Source organism: Equus quagga, chromosome 1 (assembly GCF_021613505.1).
Source record: "Equus quagga isolate Etosha38 chromosome 1, UCLA_HA_Equagga_1.0, whole genome shotgun sequence".
Lineage (NCBI taxonomy): Eukaryota > Metazoa > Chordata > Mammalia > Perissodactyla > Equidae > Equus > Equus quagga.
In genome coordinates this window covers 103,314,045-103,336,652 of record NC_060267.1, presented here as the reverse complement: position 1 = coordinate 103,336,652, position 22,608 = coordinate 103,314,045, and the positions used below count along the sequence as shown (strand labels likewise).

The window sequence follows — 22,608 nt, the reverse complement described above, 5'->3', positions numbered from 1 at the left end:
CCCAGGGAGGTGAAGCGTGAAATGTCTCGTCTGAGGTCACACAGCTGGCAAAGAGTAGGACTGAGACTAAAGCCCCATTGTGTCTGTGACTGTACCCCACCTCACGGACCCCGCTTATCCCCGGGCCTGTGGGAAGTCACATGGGATGCAGAGCATGGAAGCGCTGTACAAATAGCAGCCCACACGATGTGTGTTATGAAGGAAAAGGCCTTGACAGGTCAGGTGGGTGAATCAGCTGAAGGGCTCATGAACCAGAGAGCATGCTTCCCATCGTGAAGGACCCAAGAGATTGGAAGTGGTGACCCAAACGGCTCATTCTTTGGGGGATGAGGAACATGCTGCCAACTTATTTCACAGAGGAAGGCACAGGGGTACCCACTCTGCCTCCTGCTTCTCTCTGGGTCCTGAGATCCCAGGGTGAGAGGCTGGAGGTGCCATGCAGGCATCCCTGTCAACATCACAGGGGATGTGCTTGCTGTATTTCTCCAGCTCAGGACCCCAGCTTTCCAAACACCCTTCTGGCCACAGCTCCCGAGCAAGAAATCACATGAGCTGGATCACAGGTGACATGAAGAAAACTCCACCTTGGTTTATTTCAAAAGGGCAGAGGTCAGGAGAGGGAAACACTCAAAAACTGCACATCTTTCCCTGGACACATTTGCCCTCTGAGGCATGGGACACTTCTGGTCTGGGGAGAGTTGGCCCCAGTCCATCCCACTGAAATGATTTCTTTTATCTGGGTCTTTGACACTTCCCCTGTGTCTATGGCTTTGGGCTGCTAGCTGCACTGTCCCCCTGCCCCAGGATGGCTAGGTCCAGCAACACCTGGGCCACTCTAGCTGATGTAGTAGACCTTGGGGGCATCGTAATTGGCACAGGTCATGTAGTGCTTGTTCCTAATGGGCCACCAGTGGTTGGGGTGGTAGGTGGCTGAGTAGACATGGGGCTGGTGTTGGACACAACTGAAGAGCACCAAGCTCCTGTCCATGGTCACAGTAGGCAAGTAGAGCTGCAGCTTGTCCAGGAGGTGACCTGGCCAGAAGAAATTGGGGTGGGTCCGCTGCAGACCACTGGGCCTTTTCGGCTTCAGCTTCCTGGGAAAGGAGAAGACACAGGGAAGGTCATCAGGGCAGACAGGCCAGGGCCAGGCTCCTTCTCGGTAGAGCAAACCAACTGTGACCAGAGTGGAGGTGTAGAACTGTGCTGAGCACATCAGCATCTCAGTCTTCCCTACAGTTCCACGTGGTAGGTTCTGTTATCCTGTCTACCTTACCAGTGAGAACCCGGAGGCTTAGTGAGCTAGGCCATCTCCCCAAGGTCACACAGTGAGCAACTGGCAGAGTGCAGGCTTGAGTTCGAATCTGCTGCTCCAAAACCCAAACCCTTAAGTGTACACCATCTGTTCTCTAGAGGCGTTTTAACGTGGTGTTCAGAGTACAGCCTCTGGAGCTAGCATAGCTGGGTTCAAATCCCTGCTCCACCACTTAATAGATGTGTGACTCTGAGCAAGATAGTTAACTTTTCTGCACCTCAGTTTCCTCTTTTATAAAATGGGTATGCTAAAAGTAACTTCATAGGGTTGTCGAGAGGATTTACATGAGTTAACACGTGGAAAACACCCAGAGCAGTGTCTACCTGGCACTCTAAGCGTTGTGTGACAGCCTCTCAGCTCCTGGGTGCTGAGTCCCAGATGCTGTGCTAGGAGCACCGTGCAACATGCAGAGTCCCTGGCACCCCCCTCCTGCCCTCCTCTTCTCCAGAGTTAGGGGATCGCTACAGACCTGATGAATTCATCAAACTCCTTAAACTGTATTTTCTTCATTTCCTTTGGCATTTTCCTAGAGGAGAAGAGAAAGAGGTATCTTGTCAGGAGAGGGGAAATCCAGGTTAATGGGGCCTCAGGGAATAGGGTGGGGGCCACTGTGCTAGGCCCATCTCTGATTCCAAATCAGAGCTCTGAGAGGAGAATTTCTTCTACCTGGGGGGCCCCAACTCTGTCCCCCCATGCTCCAGTGGAATACACAGTGGGCTTGGGCCATCCAGATCTGGCTCATAACCTGGCTGGCTGGGTGACTTTGGCAAGTCACCTCCCCTTTGGGAGGCTCAGCTTTCTCATTTCCCAGAACAGAGACCTCCTGGGATAGTTATGAGAGATGCTCAATAATCTGAATAGTTTTGGTGCCCCTGACCTCCACTTCCCCTGCCAGGGCCAAATCTAGCCTTGAAGTAAAAACTAATTGCCCAAACCTTGGCCCTGGCAGACATCCTAATCAACCACAGCACTCTTTCCCAGCAAGCCTGCATCTGACATCAGAATCTTTCACAACAGTCTAAGTAGCAAGATGAAACTAATGTCCATCCCTGCCCTAGGGGACCTCTCTTTATCCTTTATAGCTGTGACCTACTTAAGCATGGACAAGACCCCCTTTCTCAGGTTCCCGCTCACTTCCTAGGTTTCATGGTTCAGGAATTGGTGCCAGCCACCCAGGGGCTGGAAGGCAATCACTAAGTGATCAGAAAGGGCCCTCTAGGCTACCACCTGCCTGGCTCATGCTCGGTTCTTCCCAACCAGAGTTGTGGATAGGCCCCACCTGCACACCCAGGTCCACTCCTGCACTTGAGAACATTCTGATGGGGCAGGGTGAAACAAGAGCAATCACTGCTCAAGTGCCAACTATCTGTCAACACCCATGCCGTTTACATGCCTTTCTCATCTAGTCCTCATTGTGTATGTTAGGAGCTGTTATGCTCATTTTACAGATGAAGATGCTCAGGCTCAGAGAGTGAAGTAACTTGTCCATTTAACCCTTGGCCTGTCTGATTTCCACTTGGCTCTGCTGTGTCCCACCCCGGCCATTCTGGTCAAGCTACCCCAGTGGGCAGCCGGCAGGTCCTGGGCCCCTCTCCACTCAAGGTATCCGGTCAGCTGTGCCCTCCTCCTCCCACGCTGGCCCCATCCCCCCACAGGGATGCCACCTATTCTCTAACCTGCAGTCACCCATGGATGCTGGCTCATAACCTGCCCATGGGTCATCTCCTTCCAAAGAAAGGCGTATTCTTAGAGAGGACTCAGGTTCATCTGAGGATCAGGGACAGGCCAGTGCAAAGTTCTTTTCTCCTCCTAGGGGCTGCAAGACTGCCTCTTGCCAGAGAAGGCAGGGGCTGCCACCACTGACCTCTGCGGGGCCCCTGACACCTGGCCCATGATCTGTGAACGGGCCTCCTCTGTTTCTCTAAGGAGGCCCTCTTTTTAATATTTTCCAGAGAGCTTGAGATCATGTAGGAATTGGTTACAAGGGTAGCGGTGGGGGCGCTGAGGCAAGGAGGCCACCGCCCTGAGACATGTGCCAGGGGTGATACTGGGGACTGGCCAGTCCGTGCTGACCAGTTGGGTTGGACATGCCAGGTTAGGAAACAGACACTGGCACAACATGACACCCCAAGTATGTCAGCATCCCAGCCCCTGTGAAGGGACAGCAGTGGGGCAGGAGCAAATAGCATGGGAGAAGGGGGTTTGACACTCAGCTTGTCAGTCTTCTTAACCACAGGTGCCCTGGAGCCCTGGGACCTGAGCAGGGCCAGATTCGGACTGAAGATCTTCCAGTCTGAGTAGTAGCCTCCTGGCTGCCGGAGTGGGCGCACCTGATCCTTCCAGAAAATGATCTTGTCTCCTGGGTACAGCAGGGCTGTGTGCAGCAAGAGAAATGCGTTCTGTCAGCCCAAAACCCTTCCCCTCCCTGAGGTTTTGGGGCAAAAGGGGGCTCTTTTTTAAAAAAATAAATTCACATTTTTGTTTGAAAAGATTTTTTTCTTATATACATTTTTTTAAACTTTCTATTTTAAGTGATTGCAGATTCACAGGAAGTTGCAAAAATAGCACAGAGGGTCCCTTAGACTCTATCCCTATCTTCCCCCAATGGGACATGGCATGTAACTATAGTGTGATATGAGGAAACGGGGTTGGTACAGTACTGCTAAGTGGACTACAGAGGAGGGAGCTTCTTTACAACCAGGTCGGCAAAGGCCTGGAGGCCTGGGTGCAATAAGGATGGAGCAGGCACCATCCTGCACCACAGCCCTGCAGGGGGCATCCTGGTCAGGAGTCCCAGAAGGAGGAGTGGGGGATGCACCCAAGACTCCACTAGGTTAACTCAGACCTAGTTGATGGCAGTTTCCTCCCTGTCTAGAATCAGTCTCACAGATATCCTTGGGAGAAGTTTCTAAGAAGTGCAGAATAGAAGGAACACTGGGCCAAAGTTTCCATCTTCCTGCAACTATTGAGCAGTGCTTGTCCTAAGATGGTGACACACGAAGAGCTCATGTTCTAGAAAAGGTGATGGAAGGTTACACTCCAGGTTATTCATGTTGGTTCTTTGGGGGGAGGGCAGGGACTGTGCAGATGAGAAGCAAGGAGAGGGGAGGGGGAGCTGTGCAACGTCAACATTTTAAAAAGGTAGACGTGATTTTTTTAACTACCTTTTAAAATGTATATATACATGATTTTTTAAAATGACTTAAATAATTTTGTGTAAATGGAAAAGAAATAGAGGTTTGTGAAGGAATGATCACTAAAATATTAACAGTGGTCAACTCAGGCTGGGGGGATTTTTATTTTTATGTCTTTAAAAAAATTTAAGGGGGACAGCCCTGTGGCCTAGTGGTTAAGTTTGGTGCACTCCACTTTGGTGGCCTGGGTTTGGTTCCTGGGTGCGGACCTACACAACTCATTGGAGGCCATGCTATGGCAGCAACCCACAGACAAAAATAGAGGAAGATTGGCACAGATGTTAGCTCAGGGCGAATCTTCTTCAGAAAAAAAAGAAAAAAAATTAAGTGTCCAAGTATTATCTATAAAAGAAGAGGGAGAAAAACAATAAAGCTATATTCACTGGGCAAAGGGGAAATGCCTTGATGTTCTAGAATTCTGGTCCATGAGCTTGAGGCCTGGATTTGGAGCCCCTCAAGCTCTAGTCTAGAACACAGACCTGGGAACCCGATGTCTGTGTTTCTTTGCCCACAGCAGATCAGGCATCTATCATAAAGACAGCCAATGGATAGTGGCCAGGACAGTGGTGGACTAGAGTGTTTTCCATCCAGACCAATCAGAAGCAAAAGGAAGCCCACCCACGGATGCTCCTGTGTGCCCATGAATGTGAGATCCTACAGAAGGTGAAGCTCACCCATGTACGGACCCAGGAGCTGGCAAAAGCCATTGTGGAGAGAATCAGTAGTGGCTCGATATTCTGAGGGGGACAGAGGGGGCACATCCAGAGGAAAGACCTAACCCACAGGAGCAGCGGGGGTGCCAGGCAAGCCTGCCTATGTGTTATAAGACACCACTGCAGTTCCACCACTAGCCAAGACCAGGGCATGGAAACAAGCAGGGAAGGAGGAAGGAGGAAGAAAGGATGACTTGGTGAAAAGTCAGCGTCCAGAGCTGCAGGATCCCCTCCCGGCCCAGGTGGCAGCAAGCGGTCACCCAAGTGAGGGGCGTGTAGCAGGTGCGGGCGGCAATGATCATTTAGGCTGGTTGGACTGTGTTCCTGAAGGCCCTTGGCCACATCCCCCTGTACAGACTGTTGGGGCTGAATTCTTTTCTCCCAGATTCACATGTTGAAGCCATAACTCCCAGAATCTCAGAATTTGTATTTGGAGATGTGGCCTTTCAAGAGGTGATCAAACTGAAATGAGGCTGTTAGGGTGGGTCCAAGTCCAATCTGATTGGTGTCCTTATAAGAGGAAATTTGCAGACACAGAGAGACACCAGGTATATGTGTGTACACTGGAAAGACCATGTGAATAGGTAGCAAGAAGGCAGCCACTGGTAGGCCAAGGAGAGAGGCCTCAGTGGAAACCAACACTGCTGACATCTCGCTCTGGACTTCCAGCCTTCAGAACTGTGAGAATATAAATGTCTGTTGTTTAAGCCACCCAGTCTGTGGTATTTTGTTACGCAGCCCTAGCTGACTAATACAAGGCCCAAGGCCCTATACGTTTAGCACTTGTTTCCCTCCCTCTTGGGAAAAAGATGGAAATAATCGTGACTGCTAACTCTTGTTCTCAGGTAAGTCACACCACTCTCTGTACTTTCTCAAAAAGCCACATTTCCCAGTATGGCCACAGTTCCTTCCTGGAAAGTTCCTAGGAAAATCTCTTCCCTCAAGTGCAGCTTGCTCTTTCATGTTTTTAAAGCACAGAAAGGGGGGGCTGGCCCCGTGGCCGAGTGGTAAGTTCGCGTGCTCCACTGCAGGCGGCCCCGTGTTTCATTGGTTCGAATCCTGGGCGCGGACATGGCACTGCTCATCAAACCATGCTGAGGCAGTGTCCCACATGCCACAACTAGAAGGACCCACAACGAAGAATATACAACTATGTACCGGGGGGCTTTGGGGAGAAAAAGGAAAAAAATAAAATCTTTAAAAAGAAAAAAAGCACAGAAAGGGACCTGCCCATTAAATTTATAAATTCATAACCCTGGGATGCCAGCATTGCTACGTGGTCATCGAGGGCTGGGCACTCCCTCACCCCCATCTCTCAGAAGCACACACTCTACCCAGAGATGTGGAGGGTTAAGATCTGCTTGGATATATGAAAACACAATTCTTCCCCCAAGCAGAGTGTGGAAATCTCAGAGTTGAGTCCTGTTGTCTGAGCAGACAGCAAAGAGCCTCAGCAGAAAGTGTCTCCTGGTACATTCCTACCTCAGTGTTGCCGAAGAATCAAGAAACACGCCTGGCCCAGGGAGGTGGTTTTGGAAATGCCCAATAAACCGCTTCTATCAAATCACCCTCTGAAATTGGCATTGTTCCTTTATGCTCAACCTCAGGGCTCCCTCACCCAAAACTCCTATCCTTGGAGCTTCCTGCTCTAGAATGCCAGCTGACCAAGCTCAGCTGGGGAACCCAGACCTCCAGGCCTATGGAGCCTGTGGACCTCCAAGATTAGAAATCTCATCTAACAGCAAAACAGGCTGGGCTGTTCCTCCCCTTGTTCCCCTCCTTCTTCCCAGTGTCCCCACCACAGGCCATAGCAGCTTGATTAGGTGCACATCACCGGGGAAGGACAAGCCTCAGGTGGACACCACCCTTGGCCGGGCTCTGGGCCCCCCAGGCATCCTTCCAAGGGCCAGCCACCAAGACCCTTACCTTTCACCAGGATGTCCTCCGTCAGCGGGAGGCCGTAGTACTCACAGAGCTTCGAGCACTGCAGGTAGACCAGAAAGCTGTCCCTGCGGGATATGTTGATGAACTCGTTCATCTCCCCCTGGATGGTGGATGGGAGGCAGTGCTTGTCAAAGTACTTGTTCCCACTGCGCACCAGGCGGCACCGCTCCGCGTACTCGATGGGGGGGATCCTGAGCTGCAAAGAGAATAGGGGATGGCACACACTTCTCTCCGCCTTATCTCTTTCCTCCTGGCTGGAAGGCAGATGGAGAGCCTCATCTACCTCTCCCCAGGAGGCCCCCAGAATGGGCAACAGCAAAGCATGCACCGTGGGACCGAAGTTCAGGTTCTGAAGTCAGTGACTCGGGAGAAAAATCACACATGGTCAAGGTTAGCCCTGAAGAGCACCTGAATGGTCAGTGATGCAGTTCCATGTGCACAGCCTTGTACACGGATGCACACGTGATTGGATAATATATACGGTACAGTACAGTGTAGATGCCCTAGAGGCATCCTACTGAAACCTCACATTCAAGCGTTTGGCTGCATGGGAATTTAAATTAGGTGCAGCCCTCTGTGACTGTGAGGTGGAAGCCACGCGTTAAGGATGGCAGAGCAACGTAGGAGAGGGCTGAGGAGTGTGTAGCCACTTTTGGCCTTCTTATTTATTTATTTACAAAGGAAAGAAAAATCTATCCTTTTCAAGCTTCTAACACCAGAATCAGTGAAGTACAGCTTATAGGCCAAATCTGGCCCACCCGTGTATTTCTTATAAATAAAGTTTTATTGGAACACAGCAACACTCATCTGTTTAGGTATTGTCTGGAGCTGCTCTGGTGCTACAATGGCAGAGTCGAGTAGTTACAACAGAGACAATACGGCCCAAAACACCTCAGACATTTACAAGGAAAGTTTTAGGTCCACACCGCAGGTGATGGAGGAGGCGGCCTGCACTGGGAGGCCATAGTGGAGCCGGAGAGAAGGGACACCTTCCAGGTACATCTCAAATGGCACTGACCAGACATGCAGGAAGTGAGCAGAGGGGCCTTTCTGCTCCCTGAGTGACCGATGAACTGGCTCTTTACAGGAAAAGTTTGCCAATCCCGCTCTAACATTGTGGGTTTTCTTGTCGTTGCAACTGAATCAGATCTTAGTTGATATAGCACTTAGCAATACCTAACATCTATTATGTATTCATATATATAATATAAACATATGTATTTATATATAGTATTATATTAATATTGTCTGCCTCCATGACTAGTCTCAGCTTCTTGAGGGCAGGGGTATTTTGTCCTCGGCAGCACCTAGAAGAGTGCCAGGCACACCACAAGCTCTCAACAAACACTTATTGGAGGAATTAATTCGCACCATCGGTTCTTCCTTCCTTCACTAGTCATGCATTTCTGGAGCGCCTACTCAGGGCCAGGCCCCCTGCCAGGCCCTTGGATTCCAGCCGTGATGAAGACTGCGCCCCCGGTGTCAGGATGCAAAGTCGTAATTAAAGAATGGGAGGAGGAGAGCTCTATACTTTCAGAAACAATATCTCATTTCATCTTCACAGAAACCTTGTGAGGGAGGTATTGTTTTTATTATTCGGATGAAGGAACAGATGAGGGAACAGAGAGAAGCCTGCTCCCAAGAGTTCTCCCAGCTAGAAGGTGGAGCAGGGGCAGCGGACTTGAACCCAAGCCTGTCCAATTGCCAAGCCCCATGCCCTCCCTCATCGGCCAGGAGTACCTTGTTCTTCCGCTTCCGCTCACGGTATCGCTTGCCAACGTCCTCCATCTCCTCTAGGGTCATGGGCCGCGCCTCCTTCTGGGTGTCGACTACCGGCACAGTCAGTAGATCCATCTTGGGAGGCTCTGGGACTAAACTCACCTTCTGCTTCTTGGACAGACTCTGTGGGGAAACTCTGTTCTTAGCAGATCTATAATCTAGGGTCACAGGAAAGAGACAAAGAAGGAGAGACTGAGAGCGTGCCCAGCCGTGGAATCCGTCAAGCAGTTACCCAATGTCACCGAACAGGCACAGGCCATCCCTCTGGTCCCTCCCTGCATGTCTGGTCAGTGCCATCTGAGCTGTACCTTGAAGGTGTCCCTTCTCTCCAGCTCCGCTATGGCCTCCCTCACCTCCACCATGGACCCAGCCTTCCTGTTGCCATTCTCCTCTTCTAGAGTCTTGTTTCCTCCAAACAGTAAATAGGACTTTCAAAAAATGTAAACCAGATCACCTCATTCCTCTGCTTAAAACTCTCTTCTGGCTTCCCACAGCATTCAGAATCCTCTCGCTGGTCTGCAAGGCCCTGCAGGACCTGGCCTCAGCCGACCATCCACCTGACCCGTCTCCTCCAGCATGCCCCTCGCTCACCGCACCCAGCCACCCAAACTGTTTTCTGTCCCTGAAGACTTTCCACCTCAGGGCCTTTGCCTTCGGAGCTGCATCTGCCTAGGGTGTCCTTCCCCAGACAGGCTCCTCATCAGCCGCTCAGCTGTCAACTCCAGGGGCTGCTTTTCGGAAAGGCCTCCCCTGACCCCACCCCCTCACTCTGTCTCATTGTCTTCAAAGCAGCCAATGCTACTGGACACCATTTTGGTTGACCCTTTACGTGGAAGCTCATTGAAGGCGGAGGCAATGGCTTCTTCACCGCTGTGTGTCCGGCACATACTAGGTCCTCAACAAAGATCTGAATGAATGAAAGCATCCCATTGCCCCTGCCCTGGTTCAGGCCTCCATTGTCCTGGGCTGACTCGAAATCCTGGCCCTGCCACCTTCTAGTTCTGAGACTGTGGACAGGTGGTCAGCCTCTCTGAGCTTCAGCTTCCTTCTTGTAAAGTGCGAATAGTAGCCCTGAGCTCTGGGGACTTGAAGGATAAATCAAGCCAATGCCGTGGGTACAGCTACCCAGCCCACAGAGGGCATCCTCAACTGCTACCGCTTTCTCTCTTGTGAGCTGGATGCCCAGACTCTTGATGCTGCTGCCCCTTTAGGCAAGGCAAGAAATACCCGAGTCCGCTTACCCTACCCACTGCCGTTCTCCAGGAACAAAGAACTCAGTGATGATCCTGAGATAGCACCATTCAAGCAAATACGTCCTCTTGGCTTCAAATCTATTTATTGGGAAATAATAGGCTCCCAATACGTTTGTTGAAAATATGCATCGTGATGCTCTGTGATCATTCACCAAATGACTTGCAGCCAACTACAAGAACAAGGATGAGCTCTGGTAATTTATGACGACAAGGCAAAAAGAGCATGGGTGGGAAATGATGCCCAGCTCGAGGCAGCCCTGAGGATGTGCTGGACACGAAGGGTGATTACTACTGTGGGGCTGGTGACACGTGCAGGAGGCAACTGTAGGGGCACTCGTGTTCCCTGGGACTCTGAGGTGGGTGGAGACCCTGCTGGGGGTGATGCACCAGGGCTTGCTGAGGCTACAGGTTGGAAATCTGCGCGCTGCGCTGTAGGTGAAGCTCCAGGGGACGGAGGAATGGACTCTCTCTGGGAGCTGCCTGCTGTCTCCAAAAGAACCAGCGAGTGAGGGTGCTGAGCACCCAGCCCAGTGTGGCCGTGAATGCCAGGGCCCTCCCAGATCTTCACCTATGTAAAGAGACCCCTCACTACTTCCCCAGGGCTCTTACATGACCGCAGGGAGGACGAGGAGCACTACCCCCAAACATGTCTGAAATTTGATTCCTGCCCACCTGGTGAGTGGGGGCAAAGCAAGATTTGTTTGATTTAGAAAAAGAAAGATGTGGTTATATTTGGGGAGGGCTCTGGAATCGTGGGTGATGGTCAAGACAGGGCTTTAATTTTATCTGCAGCTGTTCAAATTTTTGTTTTTTTACAACAACAATGGCACTAAACTATAAAGAAACATGATGCACCCCTGTGTTGTAGAGTAAATTCATAGCAAGAGCTATGGCTAGTCCATTTCTAATTTGCCTCTGTGCTTCGTCTGGACAGATGTAGCTCCATAAGCACATGGCTTGGCAAATGGAATTTGAGCTGTGCACAACCTATACAACTGTTCACAGCTGCTCTACTAATATCCCTGATAGTAAAATACCAAAGTAAACTTTCCAGTAAACTCTAAACAGGTGCTAATTCTGGTTTCTGAATTTCAGTTACCTTTTTATCAATAAGGTATAGATTAATAGTAAGAAGGCCTTGGACCCACATACAAATGGAAAGGCTTGCCATTTGGGTCACCCTTTCAGGTGGGCTTTGGTGGGCTGAGACCACCCTTTGAGAATCCTACATTAAGGACAAGGGCTGGGCCTCATTCATCTTTGAATGGACACAGTAGCTGGGCACTCCAGAGAGTATCTACTCCTTAGTTGATCCCTGGGCCTGGAAGTTCCAGAGGCTTGCCCACCCACAGTAAGCCAAAGTTGGGAACACACTCAGGAAGTGGGCCAGGGCTGCCTCCACCAGGCTTGCTCCAAGAGGGGGAGAGGCGGAGGCCTGGGGCGGGGGACGGGATACCTACGCTCTCTTGTAGTGGGCAGGGCACTTCTCTGCTCAGTCGAACACCACTGCCGGTAGGTGCTGGCCAGGATATCCAAGGTGACGCTATTGTGCTTCCCCAGAGAGCTGAGATAGACCACAATGTCCTCTACCTCCTGGTGGGTCAGAGGGACTCCCACCTGAGGAGAGAAGAGAAGCCCCCAAGGCGGGCAGGCTGCAAACCAAACGTCCTGCCAGGACGGCCAACGCCTTGCCAGCCTAGCCCCACCTCTTCTGTTTTAAGTGCTTTGAAATGTTGTTCAGACAATTCCATGCCATAAAATGATAGTGTGAAAACCAGTGATGATTTGAAACCATAAAATATGTAGCAGTCAGCCACCTAGAGTTCTTTTTAAAGGGTTTAAACCCAAGTCCAGTGCTTATATAAAAGCTTAATTCATCCAGACCAGGGGTCAGCAAACTATTTCTAGGAAGGGTGAGATAGTAAATATTTTAGGCTCCGTGAGCCATACGGTCTCTGTCATCACTACTCAACTCTGCTATCATGGAATGAAAGCGGCCATGACAATACACAAACAAATGAGTGTGGCTGTCTTCCAATAAAACTTTATTTACAAAACCAGGAGGCTGACTTGATTTGACTCCTGGGCCAAGGTTAGTGGACACCTGCTAGATCAACAGAACTTTCTGCAATGATGGAAATGTTGTACATCTGCGTGGTCCAATAGAGGAACCACTCACCACGTGTGACTACTGAGCACTTGAAGTGTGGTTGGTGTGACTGAGGAACTGGATTTTCTATTTTATTTAGTTGTAATTAATCTAAATTTTTGAATAGCCAGTGAAAGTGTGGTCTGTAGACCATGGGCATCACCGGGAGCTTGTTAGAATGCAGCATCTTGGGCCTCACACAGAGGTACTGAGTCAGAAGCTGCATTTTAATGTCATTCGTATGCCACTGACAGTTGGAGAAGCTCTAGAACGTTCTAGAGGCAGGATTGAAGGCCCAGCAATCTGTGCTCAGTTCTGGGGTCTTATGGGCAACATTGTGATTCCCCAGGCCACTGGCTGGTTTATGGGGTTGGCTCTGCAGACTTTCCACTCAGGTAGGGCCTTTCAAGGTTAGACCCTAGCAGGGGTCATTTTAGGCGTCTGATGTGGCCACAGGTAAAGCCATATTTTCCAATCTGGCTTTACAAGTAATGAGGCTGATAGTTTGAGCTCCCTGTGTCTACTTTTCAATTGGTCCAGGACCTGAGGAGGGGGGTGCACGGACGCCCTCCCCACTGAGGCCAGCCCGCAGGGAGTGGGGGCACTCACCGCCTTCAGAGCCACGATGAACTCCTCCCTGGAGACCATCGGGTTCTCTCCCCGGTCCACCTTGTTAAACATCTCCAGGATCTTGATCTTGCGGCTGTGCAGGTAGGAGTACAAAGCCAACAGGGCGGAGGGCCTGGGCAATTGGAGCTGGGGCACCTGTCGGCGGCGGGGTCGGAGGCTTTTCTTCTGAAAGAGGCAAGAGAATGGGACAGAGGGGAGAGTTCAGGGGAGGCAGGCTGAAGGCACGTGATCCCAGAGCTAGAGAAAAACGGGAGAGAGAGGCTGAGCAGCTCTAAACAGACGGTAAGATGGAGTGTGGAGAGCATCGGAGCCGGCAACGCTGGGGCAGCCGCCTTCTGCCACAGAACGCCTGGGAGACTGCTTCTTGGGGCCTCAGTTTTCCCATCAGAAACAGGAGGCTGGGACAACAGGAGAACTAAAGTTTCATTCTTATTCACAGCCCTCTTGTCAGACTAGTCCCTACTATACTCCCACTGGGATCAGTGCACCAGAATATGGGCCCCGGCCTGGAGCCAGATGGGGCTCCCGCCTCCGCCACCTCCCAGCCTGTGCTCCTGCTGGGCCTCCTGCCTAGAACACCTTCTTTCTCTCCACACCTGTCCAGAGCCTGCTCCTCCCCCAGCTCCCGGGATTGGGAATATTTCGGAATACTACCCCCTTACCTGGCGCAGCACATGACAATTTACAAAGAGCCTTCCTGCTCCCTAGCTTTTAGCCCATCTGTGCTCCCGGAGTGTTTGGGTCTCACCTCTATTAATGACCCGTAGTAAACTGTACTGGTGCAGGGGCATTAGCTGGCGTGCCCCTTTAAAAACCATGTGTCCTTGAGGCTACTGTATGGGCTGTGCGCCAGCACTCACGCACACACGATAACAGTCCTGGGCTTGGCCAACCCAGCTTTCTCGTGGGAGAGTCAGCGCAGAGACCCTCGCAGTCGGAGGAACACAGAGGCTGTCCGGGGTGTGGAGGTCTCTGGTCCTTGGAATGCAGGTCATACAGGGGTGATCTCCCTTGGCAAGCGTGCAGTCTTTGTTCCTCTGCCTACTTAAGCCAGCTCCTCTCAGGGGATGGTAGTGGGTGCACGTTGCTGTCCAGCCGGCCGCCACTGGACCTTCCCTGTTAGTAACTCCTAATAAACCCACATGTCTCGTTGGCTGTCTCTGGGTCTTCTCTTTGGTCTCTCGGCAACCTATCCCACACCGCTCACCCAGGTGGACGTGGAGCAGAACAACTACAGTCATCAATCTGATGTGTCTGCCTTCCCCTCTAACATGTAAACACCTTGAGAGCAACACCATGTTATATTTAGCTACACACCCCCACTTCCATCCTTGTACTGAAGAAAGCTCCAGGCCCTAGGCAGGTAGGCAGTAATTGTTTGCTGAATGACTAAACGATGCTGTGAATTCGGTATCAGATATTACTTTCCCTTTTTACACATGAGGATACATGCTCAGAGAAGTGAAGTGACTTGCCCAGGGTCACACAGCAGGTAAGCAGTAGAGTTGGGTCCCTAACCCAAGTCCAGTGCTCATTCACAGATGCTGTGCTGCTGGCAGGAAATTCTGTGTTAGATCCATGAAATCTGAGTTTTGACTATGATCACACCAAAGACTGACTCTAAAGTTTTTGGGCCAACCCAAATGACACCAAGGAGACTGAAATAATACTAAAAATGGCAGACATTTATCGAGTTTGCCCACTATATGCCCAGCACTGTCCTAGGCACCTTATGTAAGTTAATCCATTTAGACGTCACAGCAACCCTAGGAAGTAGGCACAATGGTTGTCCCAATTTAATAGATGAGGCAAACTGAGCCCCAGATCGTACAGCTAGGAAATAGCAGAGCTGGGCTTAAGCCCAAGTGATGTGACCTGTTATCCCAACTTCACCTGAACTGGGAGAAATTTCAAGTGTTTGTATTGCAAGGAAATGTGGCAGAGAGGCGAGCAGCTGGAAGATGAAGCTTTTGGTACTGACTGCCATATCTCTCTCTATGGATCTGGAAAATCTACTGGCCTCACTGAGCTTCTATTTCCATATTTTAGAAAGGGAGATCCTCCTTTTTCTTCCAAGCTCACAATTGTGATCTGCACATTAGCCTTGTGAGCGCCTGCTTGGCACATAAAGGCCCTTAGCAAACTTATGTCAGTGAACAAATGAATGAACAGTAAGCATTTAAAAATGGCCCACACATGGAATGCCAAGCACTGTCCCTTCTAGGGTGGTTTTAAGATACAGCCACAAATTCTTCAACTCTCCTCCCTTCTAAGATGGAGCCTAATTCCCTCCAGTCGAGTGTGAAGAGTGCTTAATGACTTGCTTCTGACAAATAGGATTTGGTGGAAGTGACTCTAAATCTTCTGAAACTGAGATGTCCTGAGATGAGGTCATAAGAGGCACTGCAGCTTCCTCCTTCTGTCTCTCGGACGGTTCACTCTGCGACCCTCAAGCAGCCCTGTGGAGAGGTCCATGTGGCGAGGAACTGAGGCCTCTTGCCAACAGCTGTGTGAGCAAGCCAGCCTGGAGGCGGAGCCTCCTGCCCCGGTCAAGCCTTCAGGTGTCTGTGGCCCACACCAGCATCTTGAGATGAAAGACTGAGCCAGAGCCACCCAGCGCAGCTCCTCCCAGATTCCTGACTCTCAGAAACAGTGAGATGATAAACATTTGTGGCTTCCAGTCACTTTGGGGTATTCGTCATGCAGCAATAGGTAACAAGTTCACCTCCCCTTCTTCTCCCAAACTTCTGTTTGCTGCTTTGTGAAATGGGGTGAACAGTCCCCATCCTGCCTAATCCAAGGGACAGAAATGACAGCATGCTCCTAACCCGCTCAGCATCTTCATCTGGCAAAGGGGGCTGCTTACCTTGGTGGCTTTGGTAGTAGTCAGGTGGGCCATTGACTGGGCCTCGTGCTCCTTTTGGATCATCTGTAAGACCTTGGCCTCTGAAGGCGTGAGGCTGGGCTTGTTCTGTAGACACCTCTCTGTGTTGCCAAATGACTCCAGGTCCTGCCGAAGTTTCAGCCTCCGGCTCAGCCAGGTCCTCGTGTCCTCCGGCTGCTCTCGGAGGTCCTCGGCTTCCAGGGGTTTGAAGCTGGAGATGGGCTGTGGGGGAGCCTCGGGTGGGGGCATGGGGTGGACGGGCAGTGAATCCTCTTTTTGAGGCAAGATGATGATCCGCCGGCGGCTTTGAGGCAGGTGGAAGTTCTCCTGCTTGAACTGCTTGAAGCAGTGGGCAATGACCGGCTCAGGATCGAAGACAGGGTCCTTGTTGGCATTTTCATCATCGTCAACTGAGATCTTAGACTGGCAGATCCCTTGGGGGAAGAAGGTTAAAATGTGAATTCCTTTCAGGAAGAGGACTAAAGGAGTCAGGAAGGAAAACTGCTTTAGCACCAGGCTGGGTATCAGGGCACCTGGGTTTTAATCTTCTCAGATTCTACTCTTACTCCACCTGCCCTCCACCCCCTCGCCCCACACCCCAATGCTCCTTGCTGGCAATCAGAATGATCTTTTTTATTTTTATTTTTTTGCAGGGAAAGATTGGCCCTGAGCTAACATCTGTTGCCAATCTTCCTCTCTTTTTTTTTTCCTCCCCAAAGCCCCAGTGCATGGTTGTATATCCTAGTTGTAAGTCCTTCTAGCTCTTCTATGTGAGCTGCTGCCACAGCATGGCCACTGACAGACGGGTTAGTTCTATGACTGGGAAGTGAACCTGGGCTGTAGAAGTGGAGCCCGCTGAACTTCAACCACCAGGCCATCAGGGCCGGCTCCAGAATGATCTTTTAAAAATGCCATTCTGATCTGGTCTGACCGTCCAATGCAGTGTGACACCATTAAGAATAGATGCTTTGGAGCCAGGATGCTGTGGTCTGAGTCCTGGCCCTGCTCTTACTGGCTGCATGATCTAGGGCAAGTCACTTATCCTCTGTGTCTCAGTTTCTTCACTTGTAAACAGGGACAATGATGGTACCTACCTTTCCAAGTGGTGGAGATATATAGAATCAGCCCATTTGAGAGTTGCTTTGTTCATAGTAAGTGTGCCATTATTGTTTTTGTATATATTCACCCTTCACCCATTTTGAAACCCTTCCATAACTTTCCAGAGCCCCCAAAATAAAGTCACATGACCCTCCTCTGCCAACCTTTCCCGCCTCATCGCTTGCCTATCTTTCCTTGCTACATCCTGGACACCGTGACCTTCTCTGTGTTCCCTGAAGGATCAAGCCCCATCCTGCCTCAGGGTTTTGCACATACTGCTCCCTCTGCCGGGAGTGCTCCATTCCCTCCTCATTCCTCCTTACCCAGTTCCCAGGCTCTGCTATATCCTCATGTTATCTCTGCATAATACAACCTATACTTTTCCTTCAGACCACTTGTCACAAGTACATAAATCAAGGTTTGCAAATTGGCAGCCCTTACGCTGAATGAGGTGTGGGGTCCTATTTTGATTGACACATTCCTTAAAATTTTCCAATTTGAGTTACTTTAGGCTGGGGCATGTTCTCTCCAGCTTGCCATAGTCCCCACCACTCCCTGTTATCTCACATGCAGCTCAGTTCACTCATTAAGTGCCTGGTTCAGGCAGACATTTGTGCTTGAAACCCCTGGTGCAATCACTTGGTTGATGTTTATTCTTCCCAGAAGACTGGGAACCAGGACCTCATCTCTCTCGTTCCCTGCTGCAGCCCCAGCACCTCCACAGTGCCCACATGTAGTGGGAGCTCAGTAATTATTTGATGAAAGAGTGAATGACAAATGGATCAGACGTAACAGGCAGGCTCTATGATTATACCCTTTCTACAGATAAGGACACTAAGGCCCAGAGAGGCCCAAGGTCACATGGTTGATTAGTAGCAGAGCTGGGACATGAACTCTGGTTTGCCTGGCCCCAGAGCTCAGCTCTTAGCAATTACTTGATAGTACCCCAAGGTGTCACCTAATCCCGCAGAGTCTCATTCTTTCATGTCTAAAATGTTGTAAATTCTGCTCTAGCTACCTCCTGAAGCTATTATGAAGATCAAATGAAAAATAGATATGGGAGTGTTCTAAAATTCAGAAAGGATACAATATTATTAAAGATATTGTCACCATCATTTTCCTTCTAAAACCAAACTCCCCTGCTTAAAACCCTTCCTTTACTCCCAAAGCCCTCCAGAATAAAGTTCAGTCTCCTTAACCTGGCTCCACCTGACCCACCCACCCCTGCTAGCCTCTCTAATGGGCTCCTTCTCTAGTTACTTCTGCCTCTCCTCGTACTTGTACCCAAACTGAGCTGAGTGTGATTGGTCCCCCAAGCCCTGCTGTCCCCAAACCGTGCTGTTTTCTCTCTCTAGAATGTTCTTCTCTCTCCTCTGCTTCACTTGATTATTCCCTACTGATGCTCCGAGACTCAGCTCAGGCAGCACCATCCCGTGAAGCCTTCTCAACCCCTCCCTCGTGCCCCCTCTGGGTCCCCACAGCCCCCATGCTCAGCCCCATCATAGCATTTACCATATTTTTCTGGGTGAAGATGCTTTCTGAGTCTTTCTTTCCCAACAGCCAGTGAGTTTCCCAGTGTCAAGGACTGTGTCTTAGTTACCTGTATCCCCAGTATCCTAGCCTGGCACAAAGTGAACATTTGTTAGGTCTCTTTATGATGCCTGTGTGTTCCTTTCAAGTCAGAAAATAATGAGTATACATCAATGTGGACAGAAGTGAGCACTTCTCAGTAATCCGTTTATCCTTTCCCTGAGGACAAGATGCTGGGTACAACTGAGGATTTAGTCATTCATCAAACGAGCATTTACTGAGAATCACCCAGTGCTTGGCACTGGCCAGGTGCAGATCCAAACGAGGCTGAGTGCCTGACTGCAGGGCACTGACATGGAACAAGGTGGACTAACCAGAGGGGTAACTAGATGCTCTCAGTCTGGGGAGAAGCGCTGATGGAGGAACCCAGGACGTCGTCATGGAAGAGGAGGCATTGACATGCACCTTCAACAGTGAGTTGGGTATCAAGGGGTAGAAGGACCAGCATGGCGAAAGGTGGGTGTTAGGGTTCGGGGATTTTAGAGTCATTAAATCATTCCACAAGTTGGAAGCCTACTGTGTGTGAAAGAGGAGGTTAATAGGAAACAAAGTTGGAGTCACCTCAAATGCCAAGTTAAAGGGTTTGAACTTTACCCTACAGACCATGGAAACATTCACAATATGCTCCTCACAGGTCTCGCCACTTCCACTTGTGCCCTCTCCCAAATCGATGATCCGCCCTCAGCCAGAAGACTCACTCCTCCCCCTCACCCCCCGTCTGAAACCCTTCAGTGGCTTCCCTGGAAAGGGCTTCTGGGTGCTCTTAGAATAAATAACCCCCTCTACGATGGCCTACAAAGCTACCCTTGCTGGGGCCCCGCTCCCCTCTCCTCCCTCAGGTCCTCCCGCCCCCTCGCTCGCTTTGCTCTGGTTGTGCTGCCTCCTTTCTCCCTGTTCAACTCTCCTAGCTCTGTCCGTCCTGTTCTGGCATTTGCTGTGCCCCCTGAAGGGCATGGGATTCCCCAAGTTTCCTCCCTGGCTGAGTCCTTCTATCCTATAGCTCTCAGCCCAAGTGTCACCCCCTTCAAAGTCACCCCTGACCACCCTCTCGAAGGTCGCGTGCCCACCACACCATGGAGCTTGCACCCTAGTGATCTTTGGGGTCTCACATCCTTTGACAGGAAAATGAGGTGGGCTCTTAGAATAAAAGAGGTCACGTTGAAGTTGTGGGTAGAGACTGTGTGAAAATAGTCCTGAGGGGTTGGTGAGAAAAGCTCTCAGAGACCAACTAGTCCCACTGCCTGCTCAGGTCAGGCAGCTCTTTCTACAGTGCCCCTGGCAGACTTTGCCTCTGTTTGTATACCTCCGGTGACTGGGAGTTCTCTACTTCACATTATGGATGCCTAATTCTGACTGCTAGAAAAGACTTCCCTATACAGACCCAGAATTTGTTTCCCAGGAATTTGTAGCTCTTGGTCCTAGTCCTCCCCAGTGATGCCCCAGAAAACACATCTGTTCCCTGTTTTCCAGGATAGCCCTTCAGGTGTCTGGAGACAATTCAACTTTTTCTTGAGATTCTCCCTTTTTCTCTTGGCTCTGATTCAAATCTCTCCCTAATTTCCATCCTAGCTCTCTGGCCACTTGTTCTCAGGCTCCTCTTTTCCGGCCCACCTCTTAAAAGCTGGTGCCTTCCTGGCCTACATCTAGGCTCTCTTCTTTTTTTCAAACAATCTCCTCTACTCCTGTGTTTCTGTGGCCCTCTGTATGCTGAGGACACTATACCAATGTTTATGACTTAGAATTAGCTCCAGCTTTCCACATACAGTTGCTCCTGAAGCATCTCCACTGGGACGGCCTACAAGGATCTCAAACTTGACCCCCAAGACCGAACTTGTCTTCATGTCCCTGTCCCCACCTAATTGGTCCTCCTGGTAGCTTCCCTCTCTTGAAAAAGATACCTCAGTCTACCAGGTCACCCTAACTACCAACCTGAGCATCAACTTTGATTGCTCTCTCCATGTCCCCCGTCCAATCAGCCCCCAAGACACTGTAGTCCCCTCTAGACTGTCCCTCTCCCTTGCCTCCCAGGATCTTTGGTCTGTGCATTTGGGACAACCTCAGATCCTCTCCCCACGCCCAACATTCTGAGTTTGACAATTCAATCTCTGCATTTGCTGATGTTCCCAACCCAATCTTGTTATTCCCAGTGGCTTCCCCATCTCCTGGTTCACAAAACCTTTCATGATCTTGTCCCTTCTGATCTCTCTCGCCTCTCATCTCCAGTGACATTCAAACTACCAGCAGTTTCAGGAAGACATCATGTCACTGGGCCTCTGTGCATGCTGTTCCCTTGGCCTGGAATGCCTTTCTTTCCCATTTGGCTTGGAGAACTCCTTGTATTCTTAATTTAAGCCCCAGTGTAAAGATCTCTTCCACTGCCTTGGAATTGTTCCTCCCCATCCTATATACCTACCAAACCTCTTGCTCCTGAGTGTCACACCTGGACCCAGCATCCACCCCTTCTTCTTTAAGTATCCGTTTATCTGTCTGTCCTTCACCTCTGAAGTCGCAGTGCTTTGCCAAGGACTTGTCCCCCACCAGGCTATCGACAAAAAGTGTGAAGACTGACGGTCTTCTCCATGCCCCTTCTGCACTACACAACACGTTTATCCCTGGCCGAGAAACGGGTCGAGCCCGAGGGCCTGGAAACCTTTCCGGGGCACACACGTCGAGCTTCTGGTCCCAAACCAAGGCAACTTGACCAGCTCCTCCAGCCCTGGCACGGAAATCTGAGAAATGTGCATGACCTGCCCCCGACGCCCTGGCGGTCCCTCACCTAGAGCGGGTACGGCACAATGCGGTATTCTACCCCGCCCTTGCCCTCGCCCCACCTGCATGCGTCCGCATGGGGCTGAGGGCTTCCTAGAGGCGGCGCTGCTTCCCGGGAACTTACCGAGCAGCGACGGGAACAGAGCCATATACGTTTCACAGGAATCGCCCATGGGCGCGGCGCCGGGAGCGGGTGCTGAAGAGTGTGTGTGCTTACTTGCGCGGGAGTGTTGGGGTAACAGAAAAACACTAACACCGAGTCTTGCGAGAGACGCGCGAGTTGCCCAGCTTGGAAGCAACTGTTGCCAGGACGACGGACGCCCCGCGCGGTCCCGCCTCCGGCGCAGCGCGGGCCCATCCCGCTCCCAGGCGGCGGTGCCGAGCTCCGGCTCAGAGAAAGATAGGATTTCTTAGTTCAGCCGAGTGGCCCCCGAATCTGGGGTAGTAACTCCCCGGTTTTCCCGCAAAGCGCTGACCTTCAGCCAGTGTCCACATCCTTCGGTCTCGGTGTTCTCATCCCAAGAACAGGCCTGCCCTGTCCAGAGGAGGTGCAGGAACCCATGAGTCCGGGCCGAAGAGAGGCAGTGTCTGTGAATGCTTTGACATGGTTTGGAATTACAGAATCTGAGAACTAGAGTATTAATAATAAACACTTGAAATGTCTGTTAACTGATGAAGAGGTAAACAAAACGTGGTCTATGCATACGACGGAATATTAGTCACGAGAAGTACTGACCCTGCAACACAGATGAATCTTCAAAACACTACGCCGCCTGAAAGAAGCCAGGCACAAAAAGCTACATATATGTGATTCCGTTTATAAGAAATGCCCCAAATAGGCCAATCTACAGACATAGAAAGCAGATTAATGATTGCCAGAGGCTGGGGAGAGGGGAGCACTGGGTCTGACTGCTAACAGGTGCGAGGTTTAGGGTGATGGAAACGTCCTGGAATTAGTGACGCTGGTTGCACCATATTGTGAATGTACTAAAAACCACTGAATTGTACAACTTAAGTGAATTTTGTTATCTGACTTTTGTCTCAATAAAAGAAGTTAAAAGAAAACCCCAAACACTTGAGTGCTTAGTCTGCATAAGGTACTGCCTTTACTGAAAGGCATTATTTTTGTGACCCTCTCCACAACCTGAGGTAGTCACCATGGGCCACATTAATGTAGCACTTTGTAGGCCTGGCTCCATTTAGGCAATGGCACACATTAACTTAATAATCATAATAACCATGAGAGGTAGTTACCAGTGTCCCATTCTAAAGAGACCAGGAAACAGGTACAGA

The 22,608-nt window shown here is 50.5% G+C and overlaps 1 protein-coding gene across 2 annotated transcripts; it reads right to left on the bottom strand.

Moving 5' to 3' along the window:
* Window positions 1-579: 579 nt before the first annotated feature.
* EFCAB12 (EF-hand calcium binding domain 12) lies at window positions 580-21,511 on the bottom strand. 2 transcript variants are annotated; one of them, XM_046637978.1, is made up of 9 exons: window positions 21,440-21,511; window positions 15,841-16,292; window positions 12,954-13,139; window positions 11,656-11,812; window positions 8,904-9,100; window positions 7,146-7,359; window positions 3,527-3,686; window positions 1,782-1,838; window positions 580-1,094 (listed from the first exon to the last, which is right to left on the bottom strand). In XM_046637978.1, exons 1-9 carry the CDS (start codon window positions 21,486-21,488, stop codon window positions 836-838), a joined length of 1,731 nt encoding a protein of 576 aa, XP_046493934.1. In that variant the 5' UTR covers window positions 21,489-21,511; the 3' UTR covers window positions 580-835. The 2 variants fall into 2 exon arrangements, with proteins under 2 accessions (XP_046493934.1, XP_046493926.1); XM_046637970.1 differs by lacking the exons at window positions 580-1,094; window positions 1,782-1,838 and having other exon boundaries at window positions 2,923-3,686.
* Between the last annotated feature and the right edge of the window lie 1,097 nt (window positions 21,512-22,608).

What these genes read in the sequence shown, in the direction of transcription:
- EFCAB12 (XM_046637970.1), bottom strand. Translation starts at nt 21,488, where the DNA reads ATGGGCGATTCCTGTGAAACGTATATGGCTCTGTTCCCGTCGCTGCTC. An exon ending in TCTGTTCCCGTCGCTGCTCG is followed by an intron (nt 16,293 to 21,439) that starts GTAAGTTCCCGG and finishes TCTTCCCCCAAG; the next exon opens with GGATCTGCCAGTCTAAGATC. An exon ending in TCATCGTGGCTCTGAAGGCG is followed by an intron (nt 11,813 to 12,953) that starts GTGAGTGCCCCC and finishes TTCTCTCCTCAG; the next exon opens with GTGGGAGTCCCTCTGACCCA.